The 12,998-nt window shown below is 38.6% G+C and overlaps 1 protein-coding gene across 10 annotated transcripts in view; it reads right to left on the bottom strand.

The window, feature by feature from the left end:
- Window positions 1–12,998, bottom strand: part of ikzf1 (IKAROS family zinc finger 1 (Ikaros)) — an 85,842-nt gene that overhangs the window by 22,546 nt on the left and 50,298 nt on the right. For 9 of the 10 annotated variants that reach the window (XM_073054330.1, XM_073054323.1, XM_073054324.1 and 6 more), the window contains 2 exons: window positions 3,735–3,995; window positions 2,968–3,135 (listed from right to left, as the gene is read on the bottom strand). In XM_073054330.1, the coding sequence (XP_072910431.1) occupies window positions 2,968–3,135; window positions 3,735–3,995 (429 nt within the window). The remainder of the gene's footprint in view (window positions 1–2,967; window positions 3,136–3,734; window positions 3,996–12,998) is intronic. The other variant, XM_073054328.1, reaches the window with a different exon arrangement.

The following is a 12,998-nucleotide window of genomic DNA, read 5'->3' as shown; positions in this document are numbered from 1 at the left end:
TGGTCTGTATTATAATTTGAACATAAATTATTCTTGTTATTTTTCTCCATGCCTTGCCATCAGTTTAGCATTTTTGTCTTTTTTAATGAGGCTGAGTTGCTAGCTCAACACTCAACCCAGCATGGATGGAAAGTGTGCAAGGAGCTGGCTGGATTTGAACCTGGGACCACTCGCCTCAAAGTCCAGTGCTGACAGCACTGGCTGGCATAAATTATTCTGGTGGACTCAAATTATGAGTTGAGTAGAAGTTACCCCTGTCCAGCTACAGTAGTGATGAATATCATGTCATTAAATATATCTAAGGTAAAGGAAGTAGAAGAGAGTGGATAACCCAACCTGTGAAATTGTAAAGAATGCCCCTTTACCCATTTATTCATGTCTTCTTAAGCAAAGAAGTTGAACTTATTTAGCAATTGTCCATTAATAATGCCAAATTGAAGATTCAAGAATAGCTGCATACTAGACACAGTTTTTGAACAATACATTAATTGAAGTTAAAACTGAAATTGGAATTTAAATTCATTCTACCATGGTCAGAGGTGAGCTTTAAGAGGGAGTGGGAACTGCAAAGGTTGTGAGCGAATTCTAGTGCATGAGATTAAAGCCTAGGTGAAAATGTGGCTTTCAGGACAGGAAGCTTCAGAATAGAAACCTTTTGGGAACTGGCTGAGGGCTTGCAGTACTGTAGGACTGTAGTGATTACAGAGATATCACAGGGAAAAAAAAGCACTGGAACATAATGGGAGAATTTTTAAGTTGAGTCCAGGATCCAATGTACAACATTTATCTTCTGATCTCAAACTCCAGTATCACACAAAATCAAAAATTGCTTTGTTTTTCAAAATCTTCTGCTAGATTTGATCTGTGGATTGGGAGACCACTTGGAGGAATTCTAATCTACAATATAAATGGAGCCTGATACTTCTCTATTAATAGTTGCACTACACAAGCCTATAAATCTTGCTGAGAGTCCTGTTCTTTAAAGCAATCCATTCTCAGCTCAGTCTATTTAATTGTTTTTCGAACTACCACAGAGATTCCACTAGATCACCCTGTTGTGCATATGTTCTTATGGTATGTTATTTACCAGTACTCTGTTATAAACATAATGTTTGCATTTTAAGATTGTCAGATTCATCGGCATCTCAAACAAATTATAAAAGGCATCTTTAGGGTCAACATTTATGTAACGTCCTGTCCTATATAGTTACCTTTAATTGAACTGTCTTTTTCTTCAAGAAATCTGATCTTTTTAGACGGCACCGAGCTGCAACCTCTATTGATTAACAGCTCAGATTTAGTTGTTTTTAAATTGTTTAATTTCATTTAAAAAAAATTTTTAGGTCCATGGTTTGTTTTTTTGGGGATGAGAGAGAAGTTCGAAGGCAGGTTAGGGTTCAGGGATGGGGGAATTAGAGGTCAGCTGAAGTCTAAGTCCCTACATTATGATTGAAGACCAGAGAATCAGATGTGGGATATCTGTGTTCAGATGCCAGTGTTTTGTCAGTGGATTCTGGAGTCTGAATTACGCGTGGGAAAGTGAAATGAGTTCTGATATTCCCCAGGGTTCACAAATCAGTGAGACCAGAGTTCATTGCTTAATGTTTGGGGTCCCATCATTGGCAATTCCGGAGTTCAAGGCCTAGTGTTCAATGATTGGCATGCTCTAAGGTTGACACTGAGGATTGATGCCCGAAGTCCAGAAGTCAAGGTCTGTTGGCAGGAGTCGGGTCAACAAATCTCTGTGAGTTTGCTGGAAAGGCCGAAGCCCGCTGTCTGCAAGCCTGAGTCTATGTTGGAGGCTGGAGGCTGGAAGTCCGCCCTGGGTTTAAACGTTTGTGTGTGTGCGTGGGTGGGTGGGAGGTAAGGCACTTGTGTTTGCACTTGTTTTGTTGCCTGTTGTGGTCTGTGTTGTTCTGCTGAGCATTGTGGGTATGCTATGCTGATGCCAGAATGTGTGGTGACACTTGTGGGCTGTCCCCAGCACAACCCCCGTGTGTGTTGGTTTTTAATGCAAACAACACGTTCCACTGTATGTTTTGATGTACTGTACACATGACAAATAAACCTGAATCCTTAATCTATTGTGCTCTAACATAGATACTCTTCTCACACAATTTTTGAAGAAAGAATTGAAGAAAAATCAACAATTTTTCTTCTGTGAGCTAAACACAATTCAGAACTAGAACTTACTTCTGCATAACTCACCTCAATTATACATTGACTTTTAAAGCTATTTCACATGAAGCCTACACATGATCCTGACTCCCCATGTGTGTTTACACAGGAACCTGAATAATACCTTAGTTATACCTTAATACCTTAGCATATATCCTTAGTTCAGTTCATCCAAAGCTCTGCAGCTGATATCCTGGCTTGTGTCAATTCCTATTGATCTACCAATCTCATGTTCACTGACCTCTCCTGTCTCTCAATTCAGCAACATTTCAAATGACTCAAATGTTACATAGGCACCATGCCTGATGCTTAAAGACATATAAAGTAAAATTAAGTTTATACCTCCTATTGTTAAATAGCACCTAATGTAATAGTTTTGCTAATGGCTTCATTAAAAAGTGGTTTGTGGAACAAACTTTATAGAAGTTATCTGATCTCTGATGGGTCATCTGTACATAAATTTTAACTGGTCTCAGTACAGTGAATCAGGAAATTCAGAGGAAATAAAAGAAAATTAACTGTAGATCAGAATCAATTCAAAGGCTGCAAGAAGTCTGGAAATTACTGTCTCTCAAATTTCACATTGGCTGTTAATTTGTCCTCTGCACATCATTTTAATGAAAGGTAATGTCACATTTAAAAGAATGCAGAGGGGGTACATTATGGACATAGTAAATACTTCTCCATATTATCAGCAACACTAGATTCTAGGTTTCATTTTCTTACTGTGCCCCTTTTTGACCATTAGGTAAAGAACTTAATGCACACAATATTGACAATTATACCCACCAGAATGAGTCCGCAGATGACCCGAAAGTGCATCTCGACGACGACAAGCATAGTTACAAAGATGGCACTTGAACGGTTTCTCACCAGAGTGCAACTTAATGTGACGAAGTAGGTTGCCTTTTTGAGTAAAAGATGCACCACACTGACTGCACTGGAAGGGGCGTTCCCCTGCAAGGCAGAGCATATTTATTAGCAAAAAAATATATCGTTAAGTGTGGAATTTCAGAAAAAAAGATGTATCTTTGCTGCTGTTCTTTAATTTCTGCCAGCTGCACATTTGATATAACATGAGGCATTCAGACTAAACTTGCCAGTTTCTCAACGCTTCAGTGGCTGGGTCAATTTGATCTGAAAAATCTATTTTTTTTATATAAATCAAAATGGCACATCACAATGAAGATTCAAACTCATTTAAATGGAGTGTCTGCATCATTGTGTGTTAAGAGTTGCTCTTCCTGATCAGCAGTTTCCAAACAAACAGATTTGATTTCTGAATGTTGTGGCATGTTGTTTTTTTTTAATTTGTCTTTTCCAATGGTTCTTTAAAAAAAAAGAAATGCCAATGAGCAAGCAAAAAAAGGAAACTTATTAAAAATACATTTCAGGCTCTGACTTTAATTTGTGCATCACATTCTTATTTTTAATGTGAAGCATTGTACTATTTCGGTTATGATAACTTTGGAAATGACATGCAAAAATGCGGCATAGTAAAACCCAAATGAAAGTGATGAAGGTAAAAAACAGAAAAAAGCGGTGCCTGTTTTTACCAGTGTGGCTACGTTTGTGCACCATGAGGACATTTGGGCCAATGCAAATTATTCCACAGATATCACACTTCAGCTTGCCATTTGGAAGTCGAATGCCACCAACTCCAGAAAATGCTTTGTTGCCTTGGCCATTGTGTGGTCCATTCAATTTAGTCCCAGATGTATCTATCATACGCAGGTCTTCAGCACTCTCTTCACCATTTGTGTCACAGGCTCTTCCATTCTCTTCATCACTTGGAGTTTCTACTTTAATGGAATTTGCTGGAAGAAATAAAAGGCAAAATATAAATAATGTAGATTTCTTGGCCGGTGAAATAGAGACAAATGATAATTTGCACACAGGAGAGGAAGACAAGAAAATATATCACTTTTTAATGCGCTATCCTTTAGAAAAGTTTAGAAAAAGACGATTAATGATAAGTTGCTAAATCATTAAAGATAAATTAATTAATTAATGATAAAATATAACTAATATAGAGATTAATTGTCTGCTGCATGCTACCAGTCAGTGTGGGTCTGTGCAAAGAGAATAAAAGAGGAGTTGATGGGCATGTGTGAGACAGAATAAGTCACACAAGTATGGGGAAATAAAAAGCCAGAATACAACTAATGGTATTACTCTCCTGGGAGTCAGCATGGATCCGATGGATCAAGCAGCCACTTCCCATATCATCATTAGCTTAAGCTATCAGAGATTCATCTGTGTACTACAAGTCTAAAATGACCAACTTTAAATAGACTTGAACACATTTGTAAAACTTCATTAAATAATAAAAAGAATTTCTGGCACAGGTGCAGTTTTTACACAGTATTCCCCCAAAGAACAAGCAGGAAATTTGCTGACATGTTTTATCTCTTAAAATTATTTTGTGCATCAAATAGGAAACAATACTAGAGTCAGGAGCAACTTCAGCAATCTTATTTAGCTTGATTGCTAATTAAAAGCTCTAAGGATATGCAATCCCTTTCACTAAAAAGGCAATGTCAAATAACTCCAAATGTTTCCTGGAAGATAGGAATAGCTACAAATGATTTCTTCCATAAATTGAAACAATGGCACCTTTAAATCATAGTGATTCTAATTTTGTAGTCTTCTGTTCCGAGCATAGCTGCAGTTTCATATCCAACATGAAATGAGCTGTATTTAGCTAGCTTATCAGCAATAACTCTTAGCATACGTTTCAAAAAGAGTACTTAGGTCTCCGTCTTTCTTTAGGTTGATGCCATTGTTAATAATGAAATGAATTAATAATTAAAATGTTATTATCAAAAATAATTGAAAATACACCAATTATTATTACATTTTGAAACTGAATTACATCAAGTTCAGGGCTCTGATGAAAAAAATAATTCTTGAGAACAGGGAGAAAAAAGGGGTCTTTTCCGGGCAGCTGCATTCAGCATATTTAAAGATTTTTTTCCATAATTCATTCATTCCAGTGTATCTCTAACCTATGATACACTATAGAACACTTCATACATTTTACAATTTAAAATTAGTTAATACACCTTTCAAATGATGGTTCTGAGAGCCACATTTGTAGCTACCAGAAAAATACGTACTTCGGAAGATGGAACAACAAAAATATTATGCCAGAGCTTATTAAATCCTATCATTCTTATAGTTTTGCATAGTAGCCTTTCCAGGTACTGCCATCCATATTACAATCAAACTGACAGGCTTCAATTTGCATATCAAATCAAATAAATTAAAAACTCAATTGCAATATATTCCAGCTAAAATATTAACCCTTTTCTGTTACATACTGACTGATCCATTGCGCATTTAAATGGAGTTTAATTTTGGATATGGTTCAGAGAGGATGCTGTGTGTTACTATCAATCTACAGCGAAATACAGTTGATTTGAGTTTCATTGTGTTTCCAATTTCAATTGTAACTTTAACAATTAATTAGTTTCAATACTCAATAAGATTTAATCTATCTGAATAATTTAAATTAAAAATACTTCACTGTAAAAATAAGCTAAGTTATAATAATCATTGAAAAATAATGTAGAATGGTATCTAAATAAACTGTTTTCATCATAAAACATAATAACAATTCTCCCTTCCTGTATCAACACCTAAAACGAAACCTCTTCTAACAAACTGGGAATACAAATTCTCATTTTTTCTTAATTTTTTGTTGAAGGAATGTAAAGGTAGGTTCTGAAAATCAAAACCCGCAGATCATTTTAATAATCATTTACATAAAAGTCTTCATAATTATATTTCATAGCAATTCAGTTTAACTTGATTTATAATTTTAAGAATGTTATTTTCAATTAAGAGCAACTGAAGCCATAATTCTATTCTACTGATAGGTATGCTTTCACATCTTCTCATTTGTTGCTTATGAAGAAAGAGACTCAAATTGTGCAGTGATATTAAACAAGCCATTTTTGTAAAGTGGCCACAATAATAATATAATTAAAATGCCAAGACTTCTAAAAAAAAGTCAGATACATGCTGTCAACCAACTACCTGTACTGCTCCTCAGAAATGTAAAAGATAACATACATCATGGTAGTGATTTCACTGAACACATTTAAAATCCAAAGAGATAATTCAGTATCAATAATCCCGAAAGGAAAATCCCATTGATTTTCTTGTCACCCTATTACCCCAGTGTCCGCTACTTTGCTCCAGTTGTTTCCCAATAATGTATTCCCAATCAGCTGACCATATGACTCTATATTTTGAGGATTTAACTTTAACAAAAGTCTATTTCACTTAATGTCTATTTCCAGAAATAAAATCAGAACTATTTGTTAAACTCTTCCAATTTAATGCCTTGTTGTAGAACAGAATATGAATTTCCAGTCTAAATAAAGAGTTTAAAAGTTCAATACTGTACTAGATTGAGTGATTTGTGATGATCATTTTGTCATTTTGCAATTGATGTATAAACTGGAATATCTGAGCACAAGTGAACAAATCAGTTCAGAACTCACTTTTCCAACTACAGTAATAACTGCTTCCCTTCCTCCACCACTGCATTGTAGGAGGTGCCACACCTCCCCTTTTATTCACTCTTCTCAACTGTCCAAAGTGCCAAACACTCTGGCAGATGAAGAGGCAATTTACTTGTACTTACTTTGTATATCCTCACAACATATAACAAGGCCATTCAGCCCAGCTTTAGCCGTCTGTCAAAGCTTTCAAATATTCTGAATGCCTCTGAATTTTTTTTTTGGCGTTCAGAAATATTCAAAACCAATTGAAATTAAATGAAATCACCAAAAATTTAAAATGAATTGAGCACTTTTAAACTATTCTTATCCAGGTCCCTCATTGTCGAACAGAGACTTTTCCTGCACTAGGTCTAACCGGGCACATTTTCGGTGGGCAGATCTCTCAAACTATTGTGAAATTCCAGCACGTTTGTTCTATGCTGATGGACTCTAGGAGAATTTCAACAGCAAAGTACTGTCAATAAATTGACAGCAGAGAATGGCCAGCAGTTAGTGACTTTGACGTTTGTGTAGGAATCCTAAACTTGCGGTACCTATGCTGGATAATGCCAGTAATTTAATATATAAATGTTGATGAACTCTGACTTTGGGATTTATACAATTAGGGTATGAGATGTACTTTACAGACAGCTCTTGTATTATTTCTAATATAGGCAGAAATGGGAAAAACATACCACATAAAAGTTCAGGAAATATACTCAGTGGCCATATTATTAGGTATACCTCTGCACTTGCTTGTTTATGCAAATAACTAATCACCCAATCATGTGACAGAAACTCAATGCATAAAAACATGGCAGATTGGTCAAGTGCTTCAGCTGTTGTTCAGACCAAATATCAGAATGGGGAAGAAATGTTATCCAAGTGGCTTTAATCGTGGAATCATTATTGGTGCCAGATAGGGTAGCAGTGAGCAGCAGTTCCCTAGGCAAAAACACCTTGTTAATTAGAGAGGTCAGAGAAGAATGGCCAGACTGGTTCAAACTGACAGGAAGGCAACAGTAACTCAAATAACCATGTGTTACAACAGTGGTGTGCAGAAGAGCAATTCTTTATGCACAACAAGTTGAACATTGAGATGGTTCTGCTACAGCAGCCAAAAACCATGAACATACGCTCAGTGGCCACTTTATTAGGTACCTCCTGTACCTAATAAAGTGGCCACTGTGTCTTACAGACTTAATTACTAGGGGATAAATGTGCAGAAAATTGAAATTTAAATAATCTGAAATTTAAAATATAAGTATATTAGCCACGCACTTAACAAGTTTTACAATTCTAATCTTTAAATTTATCTTTAAGTTAATTGATAGAGTAATATATTCAGTCTAACAACAATTGTGTTGGATTATGCAAGTTCAGTAACCAGGACAGATACATTGCTGGCAGAAGCAAGAAGGATTAGAAGAGGGGAATGATAGAAGCTTCCTTAATTAAAGAGCGCAATTAAAGCAAAGGGTTAAGATTATGCTAAGAGTTGCGGGAACACATGCCAATCCTCATCAAGGGATCATCAGTGGAAAGGGTAAGCAGTTTTACTCTTGGTGCAATTACAAAGTAGGCTACATTTTATTAGGAGTTTGAGAGCACGTGGTATGTCGCCAAAGACCCTGCCAAATTTCTACAGATATACTACTGAGAGAATTCTAACTAGACATCACTGTCTAGTTCGAAATGGCCACTGCACAGGATCAGAAAAAAAGCCAATTCCACGATGGGCACTAGCCGCCGCAGCATCAAGAACACCTTCAAAAGGCAATCCCTCAAAAAGGTGGCATCCATCACTGAGGATCCCCATCACCCAGGTCATGACTTCTTCTCAATGCTACCACCAAGATGCCTGAAGATACACACTTAACGTATCGGGAACAGCCATCAGATTTCTGAACAGACAATAAACCCATGTACACTACCTCACTATTTTTTCTTTGTTTTGCTCTATTTTTGCACTATTTATTTAATTTTTATACATTTCATTTTCTAATTTAGTTTTTTAGTATTACGTATCACAATTTACTGCTGCTGCAAAAGTTAAGAAATTCCTGACATACTGTATGCCGGTGCTATTAAACCTGATTCTGATTCACTGATGGGTTTTTGGTAGGAAAAAGGAAAACAATGAATTTTGGTTTTAAAGTTTGCAATCAAAATAGAGGTGCCTGTGAACTTTCTAAGGGTGGGAGGTGGTGAGACCAAGTATAAAGTACAGGAAGTTGCAACACCCTCCCTCGGCAGCTTCATTTAAGAGGTCAGATGCAAAGAACTGTGGTGGGATTGAATTCTACTACTTTTCCTTTTCCTATTCTATACATCCTCTTCACTTACAGCTCAGTTCAGATGAAAGATCAAGGTCTTTTGGGTAACTTTACATAGTATGAAAGGTTACAAAGATTTTGTACTTTATTTTCCATGTATGTAATGCATGCAAAATACAAGAATCAAAATGTCACAAGTGGAAGACCTTTAAGAAGGTCTTAAAGAGCATTAAGGTGGGTGAGTCCTCAGGCTTGACCTAATGCATTCTCAGACCTTGTGGGAAGCTAAAGAAGAAATTGCGGAAGCCCACGCAGAGATATTCAGCCACAGGTGAGGTTTTCGATTAGCATATGTGGTAGCTTTGTTGAAAAATGGTAGCAAATCATGTCTGGAATCCACAGGCCAAACACGATGATGAGTAAGTTGCTGAAGGGGACTCTGAGGGACAGAATCTAGCAACATTTGGAGAGACAGGGTCTAATCTGGGTCAGTTGGCATGATGTTGTGAGTGGAACATCCTGTCTAACAAATCCCTTTGAGTATTTTGAGAAGGGAACAAGAGGGTAGATAAGGGTAGGGCAATGAGTGTTGTTCACATGGAATTTAGCAAGGCCTTTGACAAGGTCCTCCATGGCAAGCTAGTGTGGAAGGTTACATCACATGGTTTCCAGGGAAAGACAGCTGGGACCTCACATCCAACACATCATTCTCCACAACTTCCACCATCTCCAAAGGAATCCTACTACCAAACACATCTTTACCTCTCTCCCTCTCTCACTGCGTTCCATAGGGAACACTCCCCTCCGTGATTCCCTTGTTCATTCGTCCTTCCTCACTAATCTTCCTTCCAGCACTTAACCCTGCAAGTGGCCAAGGTGCTACATTTGCCCATCTACCTCCTCCCTCACCTCCATTCAGGCCCCAAACAGTCCTTCCAGGTGAGGCAACACTTCTCTGGCAAATCTACTGGGGTCATTAATTGTGCTTGGTGCTCCCAATATGGCATCCCCTAAACTGGCGAGGCCCTACGTAAATTGGGGAACCACATCATCGAGCAACTCTGCTCCATCTGCTGAAAGTGAAACTTCCTGGTGGCCAAACATATTAGTTCCCATTCCCACACATTGGTCCATAGCCTCTTCTTGTGCCACAATGAGGCTACCCTCAGGGTAGAGCAGCACAGTGTATTTCTTCTGTCTAGCCTCTAACTGGATGGTAGGAATATAAATTTCTCCTTCTGGTTAAAAAAATCTCTTACCAGCCCCTTTTCTATTCCCCACTCTGGCCTCTTGCCTCTTCTCACCTGTCTGTCACCTCCCCCTGGTGCCCCTCCCTCACTTTCCCCTATGGTTCACTCTCCCCTCCTATCAGATTCCCGTTTCACCTGTCCTACCCACCTATTGCTTTATAACTAACCTCCTTCCCCTCCTCTACTTCCTTTTAAAAAATCAGATATCATCCCCCTTCCTTTTCAGTCCTGAGGAAGGGTCTCGGCCTGAAACATGACAACATATCTCAATGCCTGTTTGCTCATTTCCATGGATGCTGCCTGACCAGCTGAGTTCTCCAGCACTTTGTTGTTTGTAATTTATATAGGATGGAATTTACAAGGCACGGTTAGTAAATTTGCAGATGTTACTAAAATAGGTAGTGCTGTAGATAGGTTGTAAAAGATTACAGGAGGTGTAGAAGATCATGAGGGTATAGACAGGGTGAAAGCACATAGCCTTTCCCCAGGGAGGGGGTGCTAAAAACAAAAGATTTATGCTCAGAGGTGAGAGATTTCAAAGAGACATCGGGGACAGCTTCTTCACACAAAGGATGGTTCCATATTGGAATGAGCTGCTGGAAATAGTGGCTGAGGCAGGCACTTTAACAACATTTAAAAGCCACCCAGGTCAGTACGTGGATGGGAAAGCTTAGAGGGCTACGGGCCAAGCGCAGGCAGATGGGTCCAGCTCACTGGGCAGCAAGGTCAGCATGGATGAGATGGGCCAAAGGGCCTACTTCCACGCTGGGAGGCTCTCAGTAAACGTGCAAACTATCTGGAGGTGTTATGGACATCGTTATGAAGTATTACTGTGTTTACAAGAAATAAAAAGGAATGCATTTTAAAAATAAAGCCAGACAAGGCTGGAAACCCCCAGCTGGTCAGGCAATGTCTGTGGAGTGTAAAATAAATATTCTTTCAGGCCAATGGCTGAATTCTGATGAAGGGTATTCAACCTGAAATATTAACTCTGAGATGCTGCTTGACCCAGTGAGTATTTCCAGTACAGTACTCCGGTATTTGCATTTCAGATCTCAGCATCTGCACTTTTATTTATCGGTGAAAGGCTATGATCTGTGTGTCTTCAAGAGAAAAGGAATTAGCCTGTAGGTTTCTGTCAGAGTGAGGAAGCTGTGGTGAGCGGGTGCTTGTGGGAATTAGGGTACGTTAACAACTGTGCGCAAGTAGTGATTATCAATAGAATCAATAACTTGGGCAGATTCACAAGTTGCAACATTGAAGTACAGTTCAGAATTTCAAAGTACTTAGAGCTTCCTGTCAGAATGAAAAAGTAACAGCCTCCTTATAGTGGCCTATAAAATAAAAGGATGTTATGTTGCCCATATTATTCCCAACAAGCAGGCAAATGGTTAGGTTTTGTATATCTCCACTATGTTCTAATGAGGCCTGCAAGGGCCATATTATGTAGTCTTTAATAATTATAAAAATAGCAGACCAAAAGCTTTTTGAAGCATAATCTTTTCTGCTCTAATTCAACAAAAATCCCCTGGCAACATTCAAGTTTGAAATCAGTAGAATAAGTAGACAAACCATACAGAAAATTATTTAAGGTAAAAAGAAATGAAACATCAGTCAGCAGGGAAGTGTTCTGGAAAGGTTACTGATCTTGCTTCAATGTGTTACATGGCACATCTCTTAGCAATGTAGTTGTAGCAGGCACACCTAAATGGCAGAACTAAACTTAAAATAATGAATACTCATGTAATGAAGAGCAATTCAGAAGAATACAGGAAAATCACTGAACAATGCTTAAGTCTAATTATCTGGATGTCACTGGCAAGGCCAGCATTTATTGCTTATCTTTAATAATGCTTGGGAACATGGTGGTGAATCACAACAGTCATTCTGCTGGAAATATCCCACAAAACCATTGGTCAAGGAGTTTCAATATTTAGAACTTGGGTGGATGAAGGACAGGCGGTATGTTTCATAGTCAGCATAGTAAGCAACTTGAATGGGAACCTGTGGGCGATGTTTCTGTGCACCTGCTGCCATTGTCTGTGGTCGTAGAAGTTTCAGTTTTGGATCTTGCAGCCATTGTGCAACAGTGGAGAAAAGAACTAGTGTTTAGAATGTTTCGAGTTCCAACTTCAAAGTACGTCTATTATCAAAGTAAGCATACTTTATACAACCTTGAGATTTGTCTCCTTACCGGCAGCCACGAAACAAAGAAACCTAATAGAACACATTAAAAATAAGACCCTCAAGCACGCAGTGTGTAGAAAGAGAGAGGGAAAAAAACAAATTGTGCAAACAATGAAAGCAAGCAAACAGCTTTCAGAACTGAATTTCACAAATCCAGGCATCAGTGCAGCTGATCCAGAAGTCCACTAGTTTCAGGCCACAGCCTCAGTCCAGCACAGTCGAGTAAACTCCATGTAGCAGTGAGCCACACCATCCCCTGCCTCCAACCCCAACTCCCTGACCATTTCATCTGGCCCGAAGCTTAAACTGTCCCCACCTTGGTTGTTCCTCACTCTCTGCCACTTTGATATGCCGTTGGTCTTGCGCTCTGCTGATTCAATTTGGCCAGTACCTGACCTTTCCAATTTGGCTTGGCTCTTAAGTTGATCAAAGCATGGATCTTTCCTCAACTTGGCCTCGCCTCAGCTCTGCTGAATCGAATTGCCTCCAAGTCCACTCCAGCAACTTTGGCCCAGACATGCGGCAACTGCCTTGTGTCTCCGAGACCCCAGCCCACACCATAAAAATGCCAGGTTGTATAGATGGTTCAGCTCAGC

This window comes from Hemitrygon akajei, chromosome 8 (assembly GCF_048418815.1).
Source record: "Hemitrygon akajei chromosome 8, sHemAka1.3, whole genome shotgun sequence".
In the NCBI taxonomy this organism is placed as follows: Eukaryota; Metazoa; Chordata; class Chondrichthyes; order Myliobatiformes; family Dasyatidae; genus Hemitrygon; species Hemitrygon akajei.
The sequence above is the reverse complement of the archived record's forward strand: the minus strand, read 5'-3'. Positions and strand labels throughout refer to the sequence as shown.